Source organism: Streptopelia decaocto, assembly GCF_964273445.1.
Source record: "Streptopelia decaocto genome assembly, chromosome: Z".
Lineage (NCBI taxonomy): Eukaryota > Metazoa > Chordata > Aves > Columbiformes > Columbidae > Streptopelia > Streptopelia decaocto.
This window is the reverse complement of record NC_138657.1, coordinates 32,946,988-32,965,866: the sequence shown is the minus strand read 5'-3', so window position 1 is coordinate 32,965,866 and position 18,879 is coordinate 32,946,988. Positions and strand designations below refer to the sequence as shown.

The following is an 18,879-nucleotide window of genomic DNA, read 5'->3' as shown; positions in this document are numbered from 1 at the left end:
CTGGGGGTCCTGGTGGACAACAGGATGACCATGAGCCAGCACTGTGCCCTTGTGGCCAGGAAGGCCAATGGCATCTTGGGGTGTATTAGAAGGGTTGGTAGATCGAGAGTGGTTCTCCTTCCTCTCTAGTCCGCCCTGGTGGGACCCCATCTGGAGTATTGTGTCCAGTTCTGGGCCCCTCAGTTCCAGAAGGACAGGGAACTGCTGGAGAGAGTCCAGCGTAGGGCAACAAAGATGATTAAGGGAGTAGAGCATCTCCCTTATGAAGAAAGGCTGAGGGAGCTGGGTCTCTTTAGTTTGGAGAAGAGGAGACTGAGGGGGGGCCTTATTAATGTCTATAAGTATATAAAAGGTGAGTTCCATGAGGATGGAGCCAGGCTCTTCTCGGTGGCAAACAGTGATAGGACAAGAGGTAATGGGATCAAGCTGGAACACAAGAGGTTCCACTTAAATTTGAGAAGAAACTTCTTCTCAGTGAGGGTGATGGGCTGCCGAGGCGGGTTGTGGAGTCTCCTTCTCTGGAGACATTCAAAACCCACCTGGACATGTTCCTGTGTGACCTCATCTAGGCGTTCCTGCTCTGGCAGGGGGATTGGACTAGATGATCTTCTGAGGTCCCTTCCAATCCCAAACATACTGTGATACTGTGAACACCCAGTTATATAATTTCCGGAGAAAAGCATCATGCATCACTTGGAGGGAAGGCATGAGGAAACCCCAATATATTGTCACTTAACTGACTCGAAAACGAATGTTATAACACTGTGTCATGAAGGCACCCCAAAGTCAGTTTTAGGTAGACAACAAGTTCCAAAACAGCCTTTATTCTAGCAGGAAAAGTACAGCCTATAAGCTGACTAGAAACTGGGTTTATACAATTAGTTAGTGCTCTGACAACATACAATACAGGTTCAGATATCAGTTGAGGAGATTATTGGGGTACAGCAAAATAAGAATAATAAAGATGCACAGCATGCATGCACACACTTACATGAAACAAAACTGGAGCCCTCTGACTCCAGGGTACCAAGAAATAATCACTCGCCTGGGTTAGGCAAGGACTTATGCTTTCCTGGTTAGTCAAGGACTCATTCAAGGATATATCCAGTAAATAACCACTCACCCAAATGAGCAGGTGAGGTGCTTTCAATCCTGGGAAGTCTCCTTAGATGGTGTTGCAGTCTAAGGAGCGGGCTCCAGTTCACAGGCCTGCTGCTCTGAGAAGACCACTCCAAAACGGGGCCTTCGGGGGGAAATCCCATTTTATAGTCTGATCAGATCTGGCTGTGGGCATTACAGCATCGTCCAGAAGCTTTGCAGCTACTCTGGGCACCACCTCTGCTAACGACTCTGTCAACTGACTGAGGGTCCCACCCCTCCTGCCCCACTAGCTGGTGGAGGTGAAGTCACCCTGCCCTGGGGTATGGGAGGATGTGACTATCAACACTGTGTTACCACCCTAGGTGTGCACGTGGGAACAGGCACAGTGGGGCACAAAAGGTGCTAAAAGAGCCGTCAACTGCCCCATTGAAGGTTCTGGATCCTGGGGGGGCGGGGAAGGGGAAGGACTGTGTGGCAGAATGCACCCCCCCCCCACCTCCCTCCTTCAGTTTGGAAGGAGTAGGCACGTCTCCCTCTTTCTCTGCTACTTGAGGCTAACAGCTTCTTTTGTTTGGCCCCAGAGCACCCTGGCCAGGGCCGTTATGAGAAGGGAGTGCCAAGGAGCCAGTGTGGGGGATGATGGAAGGCTTCAGGGGCATCCCACAAACAGTGTGAGGGTGCAGAGAAGCTTCTAGAGTGCCCACAGTCATATCTGATCAGATAAAAACGGGATTCTCGTCGGCGACTCCGCCCATTGTCGCGGGTCCCTCGGAGCACGAGCTTAGCCACTGCCGCCGGGAGCCACGGGCCCCCCCCTGCTTCCCAGGATGGAGACACCACTTGCCTTGCCACCACGTGTGTAAATAAAACTTCTCGCAGGATTGCGAGTATATTTATACTTTTGTGCACATTTGCACATGTATTTTTCTTCCGTGCACACTTGCACGTGTATAAATCATTTCCTCGCACAATCGCGAGTGGCCGCCGAGAGCCCCTCGCACAATTGCGAGTGTATTTTCCTCCCGTGCTTCCACATAAGCACGTGTAGGATTCCGTGCATGCTTGCATGTGTAAGTAAATTAACCTTCGCAGGATTGCGAGTAAATTTACCCTCGCGGAACTGCGAGTGTACACATCCCGTACTCACTACGAGTGCGTGTATCTCTTTAAAAAAATAATCCTGCACCGTGTTTAGGCAAGTGTCTATTTCTCCGGGGCTCAGGGCCGGCTCCGGCATTGTTTTGAGTGAAGCCACAATGCATGCACACTGTGGACCGCCTGTTGTATTAGTTGCTGCCCCCTTCATAATTTTCCTCAACTGATATCCGAACCTGTATTTAAGTCACTTTTGGAGTGCTAAAACCCTGTTTCTCACTGGTTTAATAGAAGTTGTTTTGGACTCTGTTGTCCCTTAAATTAACCTCGAGGTGCCTCCATGTAATATTCCGTGACAGACTGTCCAACTGCCACACAATCCACCCCATGACCACAGTCACGATCTGACAGGCTATTTGGAGTGGTAGTACAGTCACCTCTTGCCTCCAAAGTCAAAAGGGAGCACTCCGTTGGTGAGTTTTAATGTCCACTGTGGATCATCATACCTTATGTGTCACTTCCCTGTTATACATTATCATTACAAATCGACCTACCAATAAACAATATAATAGTGCAAATTACAACAATTCCAGTTATTATCAAATATTGGAGGAGGCTGGTAAGTCATTCTGATATGTAAAACAAATGAATTGATGGTGTTTTTCACCAGTTAGTCCCCAGTAAAGCAACAGTTTCCCCTGAGTTCTTTGTTATTTGTCCTCATAGTGATTCTTGTAACGGTACCCAGAAGCTCAAGATGTAGACACGGCTTCCTATACACAACTTTTTCATTCAATAGTATAAAGTGAAATATGGCCTGACTTTGGACAGTCCTTATGTTTTCATGTTGCTGATGATTTCGGGAACCTATGTGATGTCATGCATAGAGTTCATTAGTGTTTCCACTTGCAGGCTTGCTTCCTGAATGGCCTGTTGGTGTCACCCTGGCGTGATTCTCATTCCAAAGACTGACTCTAACCACCGCCCAGTCTCAACTGGAGCTTCTTCCACCCCGTCTATATGTCCCTTGGTAGGACTGGTCGGGTTTGTCCATCTTCCTTTTGTCCTGCACAAGAACACAAAGACGGGTCTCGTTCCTTTGGAACTGGGCTTTTGGAACTAGAAGTCTGGACAATCCACCGGACACTTATGTGGTGGGTTTTCTCATTTTCATCAAGGGCCTCCCAAGCATATAACCCTCTAGATTTTGCCCATGATGACCCTCTAGGTCATGGGCACAATACCAGTGGAAGGTAGTTTCACCATGACAGGCTGGCCCACTTGTGTTCTTGGGAGCTGGACTTTTCCTTTGTCTGTTATAGAGTCACTGTCTGTTAGTGGCTTCTTGGGGCAAAATGCCCTGATTCTGGGGCTTCCGTAGCTCCCCGAATGGTTATTGAAAATGATAACAGCTTGTGCCAACTGTGTGTTCCAACTGTGTCATGAGATGTCAGCATGATTTTTAATCAAACCATTGGTCCGTTCCACTATCCTATTGGCTTGGGGGTAATATGGTGTATGAAACACCCACTTAATACCTTCCCCCCTAACCCAATCCTGAACCACATCAGCTGAAAAATGTGTGCCATTATCACTCTGGATATTCTCAGGGTAGGGCAGAACACTAAACCACCCACACAGTGGTCGCACTGTTTGGTCTCCAGTGGCAGCGCTGACAGTTGTAGCCATTCATAGTCCTGATACCACCTCTACTCCCACCAGGATGTATTTCTTTCCATGAAAGAGTTTTAATGGCCCGACCTAGTCAGCTTGCCAGGTACTCCAGAGGGCCTTGCCCTGTGTGATGTGCTGGGCCAGCGCATGATTTGGGTGATCAGCTTTAAGTCTTATCCAGCACTGTGGACAGGTTGTAAGGACTGTTTCACATATTACCATGGACACTGACAATGCCCGAGACCGGCATTCATAATATAGATCCGCTTTCCCAGAGTGGCCTCGCTCACTGTGTAGCCATTCAGCTGCTAACTGTGCCCACTCCTCTGGTATACCTTTATCCATCCTAATTTGGGCTAGATGGTTAGCCTGTTGGTTCCATTTGGCAGCTGGGGTTCCATCTTTTGCATGTCCTTTTACCCAGCCCACACTCAAGGGCTGTGACCTGCCTGTCTCTAATAGTCTCTACCAATCTTCAGTTCTCCACTCTATGGTGTGACCCACTTCCCAACAGTTGGATTCCCATTGGCATATCCATTCAGTTGCACCCTTATAAGATGCGCAGGAATCAGTGTAAATCATGGAGGCTCCTCCTTCTCCTGCTAAGAGCACACAACTCCTCTACTTGAGCATTACCTTCCCCCTCCTCTGTTACTGTTTTTCCGGTGACAATCTCCAGTGCTGCTGCCTTATACTGCCACTTTGTTCCTACCCAATGGGCTGATGCATCAGTAAACCAGACTTCTTATGTGTCTGAGTCCGGGGTTAACTCGGGTGCTTCTTTAATTGGGGAGGGCTTATAAGGCAGGCTCCATCGGACTGGATCAGTGTTCACAGGTTGTTGGAGTTTTGAAATTTTGACAGAACCTTCTTTCAATGGCAACAACTGACTAACTCCCTCCAAGAAGGCAAACCACTTCTGTACTGTTGCTTTCTGTGCCACTCTCTCGGGGGCGGGTGACTCTTTAAAGATTGAGTTTAGCAGAGGAAAAGGGCCTTGCACAATAACGTCCTGTGACATACACAGTCTCTCTACCTCCTTCACTGCTCAGATGAGTGAGAGGAGTTTCTTTTCCCACTCTGAATATCATTGTTCAGTTTCCTTGAATGCGGTGGAAGAAAACAACAAGGGCCCTTTTGGCCCCCTTTAGAATATGCCGCAATAGGAAGTATGTTCTGCAAACCCCCATTCCACCCTTAATGGGTCTTGTGGGTGCAGTGAGCCAAATTTCTGGTAGGTTTTAAGTTCATCTCTTAGAACAGTAAGGGCCTCTGTATGCTTTAATGTCCAATCCCATCTCCTGTTTTTTTTCAGAGTATGTCATATAGGGGGTGGGCGATCATTGAAAACCTGGGATATCCTTCCTCCAGTACCCTAATGTGCCCAATAGGTGTTGCAATTCTGCTTTGCTGTTTGGGGTCTGCCCCTTTTCTGTAGTAGCTAGGCCATCATCAGGCACTGCTATGGCTCCCACTATCCATCAAGCCCCTAGGAATTTAACTTCCTGCCCAGGACCTTGGAACTTGGAAGGTGGAATATCCAATTCATTCTGTGCCAGTAGGTTCCAGATAGTCTCTGCTACTTGCCCAACCTTATTGTCTCTGCCCACTAAGATGTCATCTATATATTGATAAATGCAAATGACAAAGGGCACCTTCACAGTGTCAATGAATGCAGCAAGGGCATTGTGAGCAGTGGTAGAAGAGTGCTTGTACCCTTGAAGAAGATGGTTAAACATGTATTTTTTCCCTTCCCAGGTAAAAGTGAATTGTGCTTTGTATTCCTCCCTTAGGGGCATCATGAAAAACATATGTTTGACATCTAAGGTGGCCATCCATGGATGGGCTGCTCTTTGTATTGCAGTCACCACTGAGGGTATATTTGGGAAGGCAGCTATTAGGCGTGTGGTGTTGCTATTCAGTTTTCAATAATCAATAGTTAAGCGCCACCGCCCTTCAGGCACAATGGGTCATAAAAGATGCTAAAAGAGCCATCAACTGCCCATTGAATGCTATGGATCTTAGGGGGATGTGCAACTGCCACAGAAATCAAGAATTATGAATATTCACAATTGTCACAATATGGAGGACTGTGATTAAGGTGATTGCTGAGGCTGGAACTAAAGCACAGTTGGGGTCAAGTGTTGGGAAGGCACCAAAAATGTATTATAACACTCAACTTGGTTTAAGAAAAGGAGAGAGAGAGAGTTAGAGAGTGATGCCAGCAAGATAGTCACCACCATGGATGCACCGATGTCTTGCAAGACCTTTATCTTCTTCTCCTGGAGACTGGTGGGGAAATTCCACTTGTGAAGCATCCATCATGGGGTTTTATAGTCTCCACCTCTACGATGAGCTCTAGCTATTGCCATGTCTACACTGTTCATGTGATTGCAAGATATGTGTGACTCCTGAGTGCATGTGCTGAGCATCCAGTAGGGGTCTCAGTTGTTAGGAGGCCCCATCATTGTGGTCTACCCCACTTCTGCACAGATGGACTCTTCTCCTTGTTATAATTATTGTCATATCAGGAAGTAAGGAGTGCTGCAGTTTCCACCGACTCAAATGCCTACCAGCTTAATGCTTGAGATACAACGTCTATCTGTGTATTATAACAAGGCAAAATTTGATTCAATTATTTGTGAAAGATGCAGGATTGCTTAGATTTTAAATCTAGCACAAGTCAAACAATTTTAATTCATTAAAAATATCAAGAGTTTAGGAAATTTTCCCATCTTTTAATATTTGGATTATTTATGAATATTAAATAAAATGAAATAAACTATCTATTTGCATGTAAAAGTCACTGATCAAGCTTTAAAATTTTATTTAATTGCTGCTAGGTTGGATGAAACCAGCCTCCCAGTAACTATAGGTACTCAATTAACTCATAAGCCATCAATGCAAGCAGCCATGTTGCTACTAAAATGAGATTGAAAAACGGAGCTTCATGAGTTAAGAGGAAGACTTAGTACTTCAGAAAAAGTATGTGGTTGCTAGATGTGTTCAGTAAATTAATGTATTTTAAGAGAATTACATTGTATGAGTACAAACATTTTTTCAAATAGTTAGACTAAAACCAATTAAAATAGAATCTAAAGATTTTATTTTTTATCTGTCTGTGCAAGTTCAACTCAGTATATTCTTCATATAACAGAACTGTGTAATGCTTCATTTCTTTTACACAAATAAAGCGTGAAACTTGCATGCTTTTGCAATCTGAATGTAGACCTTTGGTATAGTACACGCAACTAATCTAAATATTAGCAAGAGACAGTGGAAAATAAGAGAGTTAAACACCCCCTGAGACAAAGTTCAAAAATAGTGTAACTAGATATAGGTTGTCTCCCTTGTGAAAATGACTTCTCTGATTTGCTGTTAGTTCACAAGGAAAGATATTTCATCAGTATCTCCTAGAAAATACAGCGAGAAGTAACTGAAGAAAATGTATGCTTTATATAAATAACACTGGCAAAAAAAAACCAAACCAAACCAAAACAAACAACAAACAAACTAACACACACAAAAAAACCCACCAGAATTAAGGTGAAGACTGTAAAGTCAATAATTCAGAAATTTTAGGATGACAAAGTTATGTTCTGCCTGTAAATCATAGTTTAGCCTTCTGTGTTCATACATTTTGGCACAGTCTTGGTTAATGAACACAGTATGTGCATCCCCCTAGACACTCTTGAGGACCTTCCCAGATTTCCCAGAAACTTCCATACCACACAGCATGAACATCTGACAAGCTTTTTCATTTTCAGCAAGATCCTTTTGACATCTGTTATACCTTCAATTCTATGCATCACCATGTCTGGAGTATGCTACAACAGGAAAGATTCTGCCAGCCACCACAATTTGGTACTTACATTAATCTTGTCGCAAGGACAGGACACACTGTAAAAAAGACTATAAAGTGCTGGCTGAGTAGTTAACACGGTCTAATACTAGAACTGGGCAAACACATAATCTCCATGATGATGCAGGTAGCAGTCAGATGCCAGGAGGACAGCTGGCTTCTGATCAGTCAGACAGGAAAGCTCTGAAGAGCCCTTGGCAGCTGAAAACATCGTGTGAATCCAAGTGGTGCAATGCTGCAGGAAACCTTGCAGCTGCTGAATGATGATCCATGCCAGGCTGTGGCTTCACACAGGATGTAGAAGACATCTTACTGCTTCTGCTGCATCACTATTCTGTAAGGGTTTTACAAGGCTTCGGTCAGTAGAGGGCTGGCAGAGGGATTCTGGGGGTGCATCATTATTGTAATCCCTCAAATTAGCTATCCCTGGCATAAGAAATCTGTGTATCTGTGCATCTTTCTCTTCTTTCCATAGCATGTAGTATATTATGATAAGGGGAAATATGTTATGTGGTGGTGTGCTTTGCAAAAACTTCTGGAAAATACGGTAGTAAAGCCAGAAGTATCTCCCTCAGATGGCAGCAGTTAGTGCTGCCATAACAGAGATTTGGCTTTTCAGCCATTTTTTGTCTACAGCTTTCTAAATTGTTCTATAACTTCGTTCTGAACAAAGCTCTGCAGTCAGAATGTGAAAATATTTTTTTTTTGCAGATGGACTTTAAAAATTGTGTTGTCAGCACTGTCTGCTTGATGACTCCTGTTGGTTACAATACAACCCTCCCTTTCAACTGAAAAATTCAAAATTGTCACCAAACTTACCACAGTGACACAATATTCTAAGAAGGCTGAGGAAACCACAGCACTGCAGGATCATGCTGTACCTGGAAGTGTTACTGTATGAACTGACAATTTGGTGCTGAAAGATGAGTAGTCTGATCTTGTGTGATGTGTGCCACAGACAGAGCATATACCATGGATGTGGACTGTCCAGCTTGTAGGTGCAAAGTCCTATATTTAACCTTCTGGGCTGGGTGTTCACAAGGGTTTCATACTTGTCTGATGCTGCCATACTGCTCTGCACAGCCACTAAAAGACAAAACAGTATGGACAGAAAGATAAGTCTGTGGAGGCTGCAACAGAGCAGTTAAGGTGCAGCCATTGCAATCACAGAGAAGATAGCACTTATTGCTCCTGAAGTAGTACTTTTGAGGAAAATCTTGTTTGACCTCCTCTGCAGAACACGTGAAATACTAGTGAAGCCTTTATAGAAAGTAACTGTGAGCATGTGAGATTTAACCAGGGATTTAATTTTAACTTAGTTAAAATAGGAAGGTGTCAAAAGATGAATCTCTTGGCAAATATTCAGACCTCTGCTTGAATGGAATGAACAGCATATTTTTTCATAGACTGATTTGATCAGGTTTTGTAGATCTTGTGTGAGACCTCAAAAGCAAAAAATATAACACATAATTTGCTTTATTTGATGCAAAATCAAAGTATTTTTAATGACAAAATTTCATGTAGTTGTTCTGACTAAAATTTATACTTTTTACAGAAGTATTGCAATGCACTTTAGTTTTCAGTTATCAATACTAGTTGTATTACTTGCTCAGGAAATGATGAACCATATGTTGGTGTGTAACAATGATTATGGGACAAATAAATTCACTCGGGATTCTTCTGTATTCGCAATGATTCATCATTTTGTATAGTTTTCACAATCCTATGATTTTCTACGTGGTTCACTGGCTCTGAAGGAATAGGCCTTTTGGCACTTCAGCCCAACCTTACTATGGCTGTTTGGCCTCTCATTGTAATGTAGGACCTAAATTATTCAAAAAGAGCTGCAGGAATGGTAAATTATTTTTTTTTGTTGATTTCCACAGTACCAGATGGCATGGCTGTGGCTGTCAAGGCTGTTGGGTTGTAAGGAGTATCATGATGCCCTGTCTAATCAAGTGACCCAGCAACCCTGAATACTTCCCTATTACCTTCCTTGCAGGGAGAAAAGCTTCCTGTTATGTTGTATGCGATATTTTCCTTAAGACCTGTTGGCGCTGAGTAAATGCTACCAGTATAGGTGGGAGGAGGTGAGATATAGCAGGGAAGGCTGTGTGAAGGCAAGTGTAGTGCAAAGGAAAGTTACTATATGGAAATTTCAAGGGCGAAATTTCTCAATAGGAAAGAGGAGACCTTCATGAAGAACTGCATTTACCTAAAAGAAGGATAAGGAATTTTTACAAGTAGTTTAGAGATTGTCTTAAATTCACTGTCATTTTATATTGCATTAATAATTTTTAGACCTTGTAGAATTTTAGACCTTTTACCTGGAAATATGCATGTTATGCGTGTACCTGCTTTCAGGGTAGAGACTGAATGAGACAAATTTCTCCGAGAGGGCTGCTTGAGAAAACATTGAGATCTTGGTGGCACCTTCTCAGAGAATAAACTTGTGGTTTGGTCTGTTTTGCAATCTTGGCTTTGCAGTAACAAATACGTTATTAGAAATATGTTGTTGATGTAAGGTGTAATATCATATAACGCATTTGGTGAGGAGTTGTGTAGTAAGGCTCTTTCACTTCAGAACTAAGTGGAAACATTGAAGGTGTATGTCAGAGAGCAGGACAGGCTGACTGAGTCAAAATGGGGTCCTGAGATCATAGTTGGAGGTCTCATGAGAGACTGGGCAGGGCAGTGCCTGGAGAGCATTAATGTTGTTTTAGAAAGATCAGTGAAAACAAAATCATGAAAAGACATAGAGAAACCAAAAGCTTCTGGGTGGGAGACCAATGACCAGTCTGGAAAGGACACTCACATGGTCTTACCTTCAGCACAAAATAATGTATCTGATGTCCTTTTAATTCTTTATATATATATATATATGCATATATATATTAGCAAAATTTGCAAACTCTCTAAATGTCTTTGTGGGTTTATGTTGTTGATGAGTACTTGGAAGTACTGCTAGAATAGATTTTTCTTAAAGAATAATGGACTATTACAGCACAAGAAATTGAAAATAAACATGGAACAAAAGTTTAATCTTTTATTTTAAAGAAATAAACACTTTTTCACTTAGTGATACCTTTTTCAAAAAGAAAATGTAAGTGAAGGTAAATGAGCTTGTCCTTGGCTGTATTAGGAAGTGGGCGTGTTTTCACTGTTATACTGAGTTATTTTATGTTCTCAATGTAATAAATAACCAGTTGGTTAATTCAGACAATAGGAGTTAACAACAGACTTTTCTAAATCCGTTTTTATTTAATTTGATTTAACCTGTGGATTTGGGAAGTAAAATACACCAAGGGGGAAATTTAGTTTAAATGACTAACCTTTATCCACAAACACACACTTCCGATGAAAACAGATTGACAGGAGAAAGTCTATGTAATTACATCTGCCTCCTTTCACTGCAGAACACCATTTTTACTTTATACTTATTTTCACTGAATACCTTACTTTGGCAGATCCTCTTTTTTTTTTACTTCTTGTTCTTCATTTTCAGAAACGGATCTATATTTCTTCTGTTAGATGTGGTCAGTTGTGTCTATTATGTGTCAGAACTCACAATTATTAGAGACAGTTCAAATTTTTAAGGAATATGTTTCCAGAAACTGCTAATTCTTGCCCATTTTGTCAACTTATATATGCAAACATTGGGTTTTTTTGAGTTATGTGATGTGGATATTCCTTCAGAACTGTTTTGTTTTTTTGAAACGTTTTAAAGATGTTGGAAAAGAGTATGAGTAAGATACAATGGTTGTCTTTATGTCACAGTGGGATTAACTGTAACTGGTTTTAAATTACCTTGCCAAATAATCATATGACTAATTATGATTAAGTGAAAATTCAAATCCCTACTCAGGTACAGTTTCCATGGCAAACAGGTTCATAAAAAACAACAGAAAATTCATGTGTAGAAAGTGGTATAGATATATTTTGGATCTAATGTCTCCTCTTATGAAGAAATTAATAAAAAGAGAAACTCAATGTGAGTTAATGCAAAACATCTCCAAGTATTTACATGACGTTCTAATTACTGATTTAGATAAAGAGTCAAAAAAACCAACAAAAAAACTCCTACACAGTCTTTAAGTCCAGCCATAGATTTAAATCTGTTACATTTTAATTAGTTCATGAATGTGTGGACAAAGGAATTGTTACATATGTGGGGCTTTATGGATTTCTCTCAGCAGTTTCTACTTACCTGGCTCTGTAGAATGAACCTCACTTTTTCTGGCTTATGAACAAGTATAAGATAACCCACCATTTTATTTTTAAATGGCAGTTTTAAATCCCTAAGTAATAATTCTTTTTTTCTTTTATTTTTTCCCTAAGGGAGGTAATGTCAAGAACTTGACTCATGACCCTGAACAGAATTAAACCATATGTGATGCTTTATTTATGAAATGTTATGCATCTTGAAGCTATACAAGCATAAGATTGGATCGCAGTTTTCTATTTCCACATAACACAATGTTTATTGATTGTTGTAGGAACTAGATATATCTGTTCTTCTTGTTCTGTGTTTGTACGCTTTAAGAACTTTTCAAGGTGCCTCTTACATTTTGTGACTTTGCCTGAATTAGGTCCAAATCTATGCTTACAAAATGGATTTTTTTATTGTTTGTTATCACTCCATTTACTAATGTATTAGGTGATAAATGTGTCTGAATATTAGCAAATTTTGCAAAATATTTTCACAAAACATTTTTTCTTTTATTTGCAAAATATCCTTGGTCTTTTCCATCCAACTTTACAGACAAAGCAGTAGGCTGATCTGAGTAAATAAAGGTAAACCAAGGAAGACAAGAGAGAACTGAATTGATATGTCTTTCTTAATTTCAATATGTCTTCCTGATTAGATAAATATTGTAGGAGCTTTATATATAGCTATACATTAAAGGTTAAACTTTATCTTTGCAAACTGGCCTATCTCCTGATTGAAACTGCATGTGTATAACTAACTCTTTGTTACTGTTTTGCCTACAAATTAGTTGGTTGCTTTAAGAGACACAGGTACATTTATCATTTAACTGTGCTTTACTGCTTTATATACAAATCTGTATATCCAGATGTCACACAACCAAATCATGCAAAATGATCCAGGTTAAACAGGACCTCAGGAGATCTTCTAGTCTATATAAAATGAAATTGATATATATATATAAAAAACAAATAAACAGCATTCTAGGTTTTTACTCTAAGAGCTTTGTCTAATTGGATAATTAGACATGTAGAATTAATTTTGTAAGACAGAGACAGAAAACAGGAGTTAATAAATCCATAGATTTAATAGTTATAATTGGTTACATATATCATTTAATCTGTATCAACTTTTCAAATAATTGTTAAATTATATCAACACTGCTTTGGTGCAACTAAATCTTGGATTAGGACTATTTGGATCAGAAAGGACCTTTAAAGATCATCTAGTTTCAAACTCCTGCCTTGAACAAGGACATGTTTCATTAGACTTCATTGCTCAAATGGATTAATTGATTTTTGCACATACAAGTTTTGTGTTAATTTGCTTCTTTCAGGAACATATTTCAACCTTTTTCATTCTTTTTAAGGTGCTGGTGGCTGGTCTCCACTTGTGTCCAGTAAATATCAATGGCTTCAAATTGATCTTGGTGAAAGAACTGAGATTACTGCTGTTGCTACTCAAGGTGGTTACGGGAGCTCCGACTGGGTAACAAGCTACCTTCTGATGTTTAGTGATAGTGGACGAAACTGGAAGCAGTATCGTCAAGAAGAAAGCATTTGGGTATGTTATTTCAATAATTAGAATTAAGTTTCTGCAGAAGACTTAAAATACTTGTGCTGTACATTGTTGGAAATACAAGCAAAGCAGTGGAATATAAAGAATGCCACTGTAAGTGTTTAGATAATCAAATATACAAAGTAATTTAGCTTTTCACAACATGGAAAGCGGTAAAAATCAAGAAAACATCCAAAACCTAGGCTTAACATTATCTCATTAAGTCTCGGGGAGCTATTATGAGGATGAAAAATGTACCACAAAATCTCTTTTGTTTTGCTAGATACAGTAAAGTTATTTTCCCAAAGTATTAATCTCTGTGGGCTAAACTTGGATTTTTAATTAGGAAAAAAAATACTTAATTTTTTTTTTTTTCTGGAACATTTAATCAGATGGTAAAAATAAGCAACACAAAGAAATAAAAATCATAACCAGGAAAAAAACAAACAAACAAACACAACCACAGTTTATTTAAAAAACTAATAAGTATTAAGCAGTATTTAATTTCATCATCTAATTCAGAGTCTAGTTTCTGATGTTCCAACCCATTTATCTTCTGCTAGCTTTGTAGTTAATATTAATAAGCCTTGCTATGCTCATCACCTTTTATTCACATGGATTTTTATTAAGAGTGAAGGACATGCAGTACTAGACGACAGGTCCAAAATCCACAAGAAAAATTGAATGATACAGCTCTAGACCAGGGCTACATCTTTCCTTGTTCTCAATAATAGCAGCTTTGACTAAAGGAGGAATATTGACACTTGCCTATGATTTTATACTGTCAAGTTATTTGTATGATTCTGTCTATACAAAGAGCTGATTCATTTTTAAATTTCACTAAGCTTTAAGCTTCAGTTGTTTCTTGATGCAGTTAAACATTATGTTAAAATGTATTTCATTTATGCATTTTAATTTTGTTGACTTTTAATTCAAAATGTTCCTGTCACTCTCATTGTCAAACGCTATCTATGGTATAATGAGATTATGCAGCGGCTTACTTGTTGCATAATTATCCTTCTTTTTGAATTTGCTGCATTACTTCTGTTTAAGATTATGTTTTCATAACAGAGAGAAATAAATGATTTTCTAATCCATATGGCTGTGGGAGTGAGAAAAGAAAAACAATCCTCCAAATGTTAAATGAGCATAAGCTGCAATAATATTGTCTTTGCCCATCTTCAGACAGACTGATAAAATAAATCTGAGTGGTAGAGCTGCTTGATGTCTTCAATGAAGGCTCTTTTGAAATCTCATATTGGTATTGCAAACAGTGATATAGTTATTTCTTGAATATTGCCACTATTAAAATATAAAACAAAAGTTCCAAAATATTGTTAAATGCTGATGCAGGCATAGGGGTAAGGAGGTATTTAAATCTGTAGGAGGGGAAAAGTAAAGCTTCAATTCCATTATCTTAATAGAAAATATTATTTTAATGATAGCAATGCAGATTGAAGGTATGGCTTGCAGGCAGTGATGTAAACCATCAAATTCAAGGAAAGTCTATTGATATTTTTTATGTATCTTTATTTAGGATTTCTGCTTCTAGGGGAATATATTTTCTCTTTTCTAAAGTAATGCATAGATGCAGTCTTGGAATGAAAGTCTTAAATCTCTATTTATTTTATAGATTTTCTCCGACTGTTATCTGTTTATGTTAAGTGTTCTTAAATGAAGTGTCCTAGTTTATTTCAGCCAAAACATCCCACATTTTATGATCCACACAGTGTTATTTCTACCTTTCTAATTGAGTCATTACCATATTACAAGATTGCTTACAAGAAGTAATATTTTTACTTTTTTTTTTTTTTTTTTTTTTTTTTTACTAATACCATGCATTAGAAAGACAGAAGATGCCCAGCTTTTAGGGCCCTGTGCTGATAGAAGTGCTTCAGAATTCTTCACTGTATGTAAAGATTCAAAGATTCGCCCTTCGTAACCACTCATCTAAACTTAAGTAGAAAAGATATTCTGTACAATTTCACAGTTTCCTACTTTTTATTTTCCTTTTCAAGAGTTAATTTTGAATTGTCTTTGTCATCTTATGGCTTATCTTAACTCAAGGTTCTGAAGCTCCTGTCTTCAGTGGAGCTGATCAGAATTTTTTCACTCACTGTAAAATTTTTATAACAACTGGGATGCAAAGAGGACTATCTAAGTATATGCAAATGACGTAGTTATAAAAACTTTATTTTTATTCACTGGAAAGGGAAGTATTTTCTAAGACTGGTTCTTCTGACCTGCGATGTCTTCGGTAGGTTGAAATGAATGATACACAAGTGTCTTACCCCTCCCCTGTCTATAAAATGCTCCATTGTCTATTGGTGCTGTGTTTTGATGTAGATATTCCGAAGTCAGGTGATTTAAATCTCCTCTCTGTGGCTGCTGAATATGATTTCTTTTGACTGTCTGAATATTAGGAATTGGTTTACAAGGAATTATGGTGACTGTAGTCTTTACCCATGGAATACACCTTGATCTCATGGACAGTTTACTGATAATTTAAATGTATGCCTTACTTGCTGTCTCATACCTGTAAGGAGTTTACCTTTCATGTAGTTCTTTATCTATTGTTTAAAATCCTTTAATTACTAAAGATACTTTTGGGAGACTAACTCCATTGCAGTCACTAGGACTGCTTGCATTGTAGATTAAGTATTCATATGTATAGTTATATATAGTTTTTCAGTAGTTTTTTTTTTTATTCGTACAACAAAAAAAATCTATTTGTACTCATTTTTATTTATTTCCTCAGTTACGTGACTATTGCTATCTTTTCTAAAGTTGTCTATAAGTATTTTATGTATTGTTCTTGATGCTTACAGTAAGATTTTTCAGGCAGAAATTCCTGGGATCAATATAAACATATTTATAAAAATGGGTACAGTTCTTGTCAAGATGTCTCAAGTGCAATATTTGTTATTAATGGCAAAATACATACCTTCAGACAGAAATATTTATTTTTGAGAAGAACTAGTTTAATCTTGAAAAGAGATTAATTTAGATCAATTTTAGATTTACTTTAATGTTATCGTAAATGTAAATGTGTTTGAACAAGGAATTGTGTGTATTTATGTGTATGTTCTTAAATCTATTTCTGTTTTTTTCCATTCCTTATGGTGTAATGTCAGATGCAGTAAAGCCAAATCTCCCAAGCCCAAACTTTTGCATAGTTATTTTTCTTCTTACTGCTAAAATGAACAGTGGTTGCAAATCTGTGTATATGATAAGCTACCAGATTTTCACTCTGGAGCAGAAAATTCTTTTCACTTTTTTTCTTTCAAACTTCAGGCAGCATACAGTAAAGCATCATAGTATATATATGGTAAACTTAAGGTTTGGTTCAAGAAGAGCTAAGAAAATTTTTACATCTTTAAATATTGCCTTTAATATTGGTACTGAATTACTTCTTCCTAGCAATTTGAATTCTAGATATCATCACCTGTATTTTACCTAGGATGACTCTCATACTGTAACTGATAGTTTATTTTAACTATTTGGGGCTACATATATTAATCCTTTTAACTAATGTATTCTTTACCTTTAACTAATTTCATAGTTTTGTATCACAAATGTTTTTATGCTGTGTACTCTCTCCTTAACATTACTAATTAAATGTTTCTTTAAAAGGGAGAGCAATAAAGTAACAGATTATATTCTCCATCATTTAAAAAAAAAAAAAAAAGTAGCAATACGGAGAAGAAGGAGAGGAATTTACAGTTTGAATGACAAGTTTCCCATGCCTGATAATTTCAGAGAAAGCATGAGTGACAAAGCTCATGGGGAAATGCATCACAATGCCATTCATTAGCAGGAGTTTTGAAGAAGAAAAGAAATACAATTTGTCTTCAATTAAAAGTTGACTATTTCTTCTTTGATACAGGGAGAGAAATACACAGAAACTCAGCCTTAGGTTTTGTTGTTTTCTTGCTTTGCTGTATTGTGTTTGTTGATTTTTCCTGTGTGTGTGTGTTTTGTTTGATTTTTGTTTGGTTGGGTCTGGGATTTTTTTTGTGGGAGTGTATTTTGTTGCATTTTGTTTTGTTTTTCCCTGAGAGAATAATGATTTATCCATTCTATAATTATGATTCAATTTTCAGTTTTATTTGTTTTGAATATTTCTTCTAAAATGTCTATGCAAAGCAGTGGAATTAAATATTTCTATAATATTAGCTAAATTTTGGGAAAATTCTCACCATTTTTACAACATCTCTTTAAAAGGCTAATCTTTGCAATGTAGAAGCATGTTTATGTCTGTGTATGTTTGCATGTATATTTAAATTCTGAGGTCTGTTTTCCGTTTTATTTACCTTAGTTGAAGTTAAAGCTGGAAGTCTATCATAATTTACTCATATTGTGAGTTTGAATAGAAGTAGTTCCATTTAGCAGTTACTATTCTGACGATATGTAATAAAAATGTATGAATGTTGAGTGATTTGTTGTGCCTGAATTGCTGCATGTATTCCCAACTTTGCCTTTCAAGGATTTGCAGTGTTAAGAGTTTATCGGAAACTTCCCATGCTGTAAAATGACTCACCATTATGGAAAGTCCCGATTAAGGAATACTGATTAATAAGTATTCTGTGATAGTCACATTATATGACTTAAGACTGTGGAGTTGCTTCACAGTTTTCTTGAAGTTGGTGGTTCTTCCTCAGTCTCAGGAATTCATGTGTTTGCTAGAAGCTATTATGCTCCTCATTGGAGAAAAATCAGTCACTGTTCTTGGTCATTATCTGTTTCATACTAAAAATAAAATGCTAAACCTGCCTGTTACTTTACAGGACTTCCATTGATTCCTTATTTGAACCAAACCAATTTCTACTCTTTCAGTATCCCAAGGCAAAGATAATTTAAATGAGTACTCCATCACTACATTTTCATTAAGTACAGATTCCAAAAGTTCTGACTTCAGTACATAGACTGAACGTCACTTTTTCTGTTGCTTCTAACAGAAAATAAAGAACCTCTTTACCTATGAATTAAAATAGAGCAGATGGTTATGACTTCCACACAGTTGATTCTGGTGTGCCTATACTTATTGTAGTTTATTCATCATTCACTTGTCTCGCATTTTCAACCAAAAAACTCCCAACTTGACTCAACTATGTAATGCAAGGACATATAACAACTTACCTGCAACTGACCTCAGTCCGTCTGTAATATAGTCAGAGTGAAAAACATAAGAGTTTGTCAGGTTGCATAATTATGAGTAAAAACTCAAAAGTGCACCAATATGTTTAAAGTGATTAAAAAAATATATGTGCAGCTTTTAATTTTTGAATTCTTGCTTGTAAAGGATAATAGCATAAAAGACAAGCAAACTGTGTTTTACTTCATTATGTATATTAAAGATCCTCTACATCCTATGCAGAGTGTG

At 38.3% G+C, this 18,879-nt stretch overlaps 1 protein-coding gene across 1 annotated transcript in view; it reads left to right on the top strand.

Moving 5' to 3' along the window:
• CNTNAP4 (contactin associated protein family member 4) overlaps positions 1-18,879 on the top strand; it is a gene marked incomplete at both ends in the record, with an annotated part of 249,687 nt that overhangs the window by 72,933 nt on the left and 157,875 nt on the right. Inside the window, one exon of the mRNA XM_082075208.1 lies at positions 13,309-13,502. Within this exon, the coding sequence (XP_081931334.1) occupies positions 13,309-13,502 (194 nt within the window). The remainder of the gene's footprint in view (positions 1-13,308; positions 13,503-18,879) is intronic.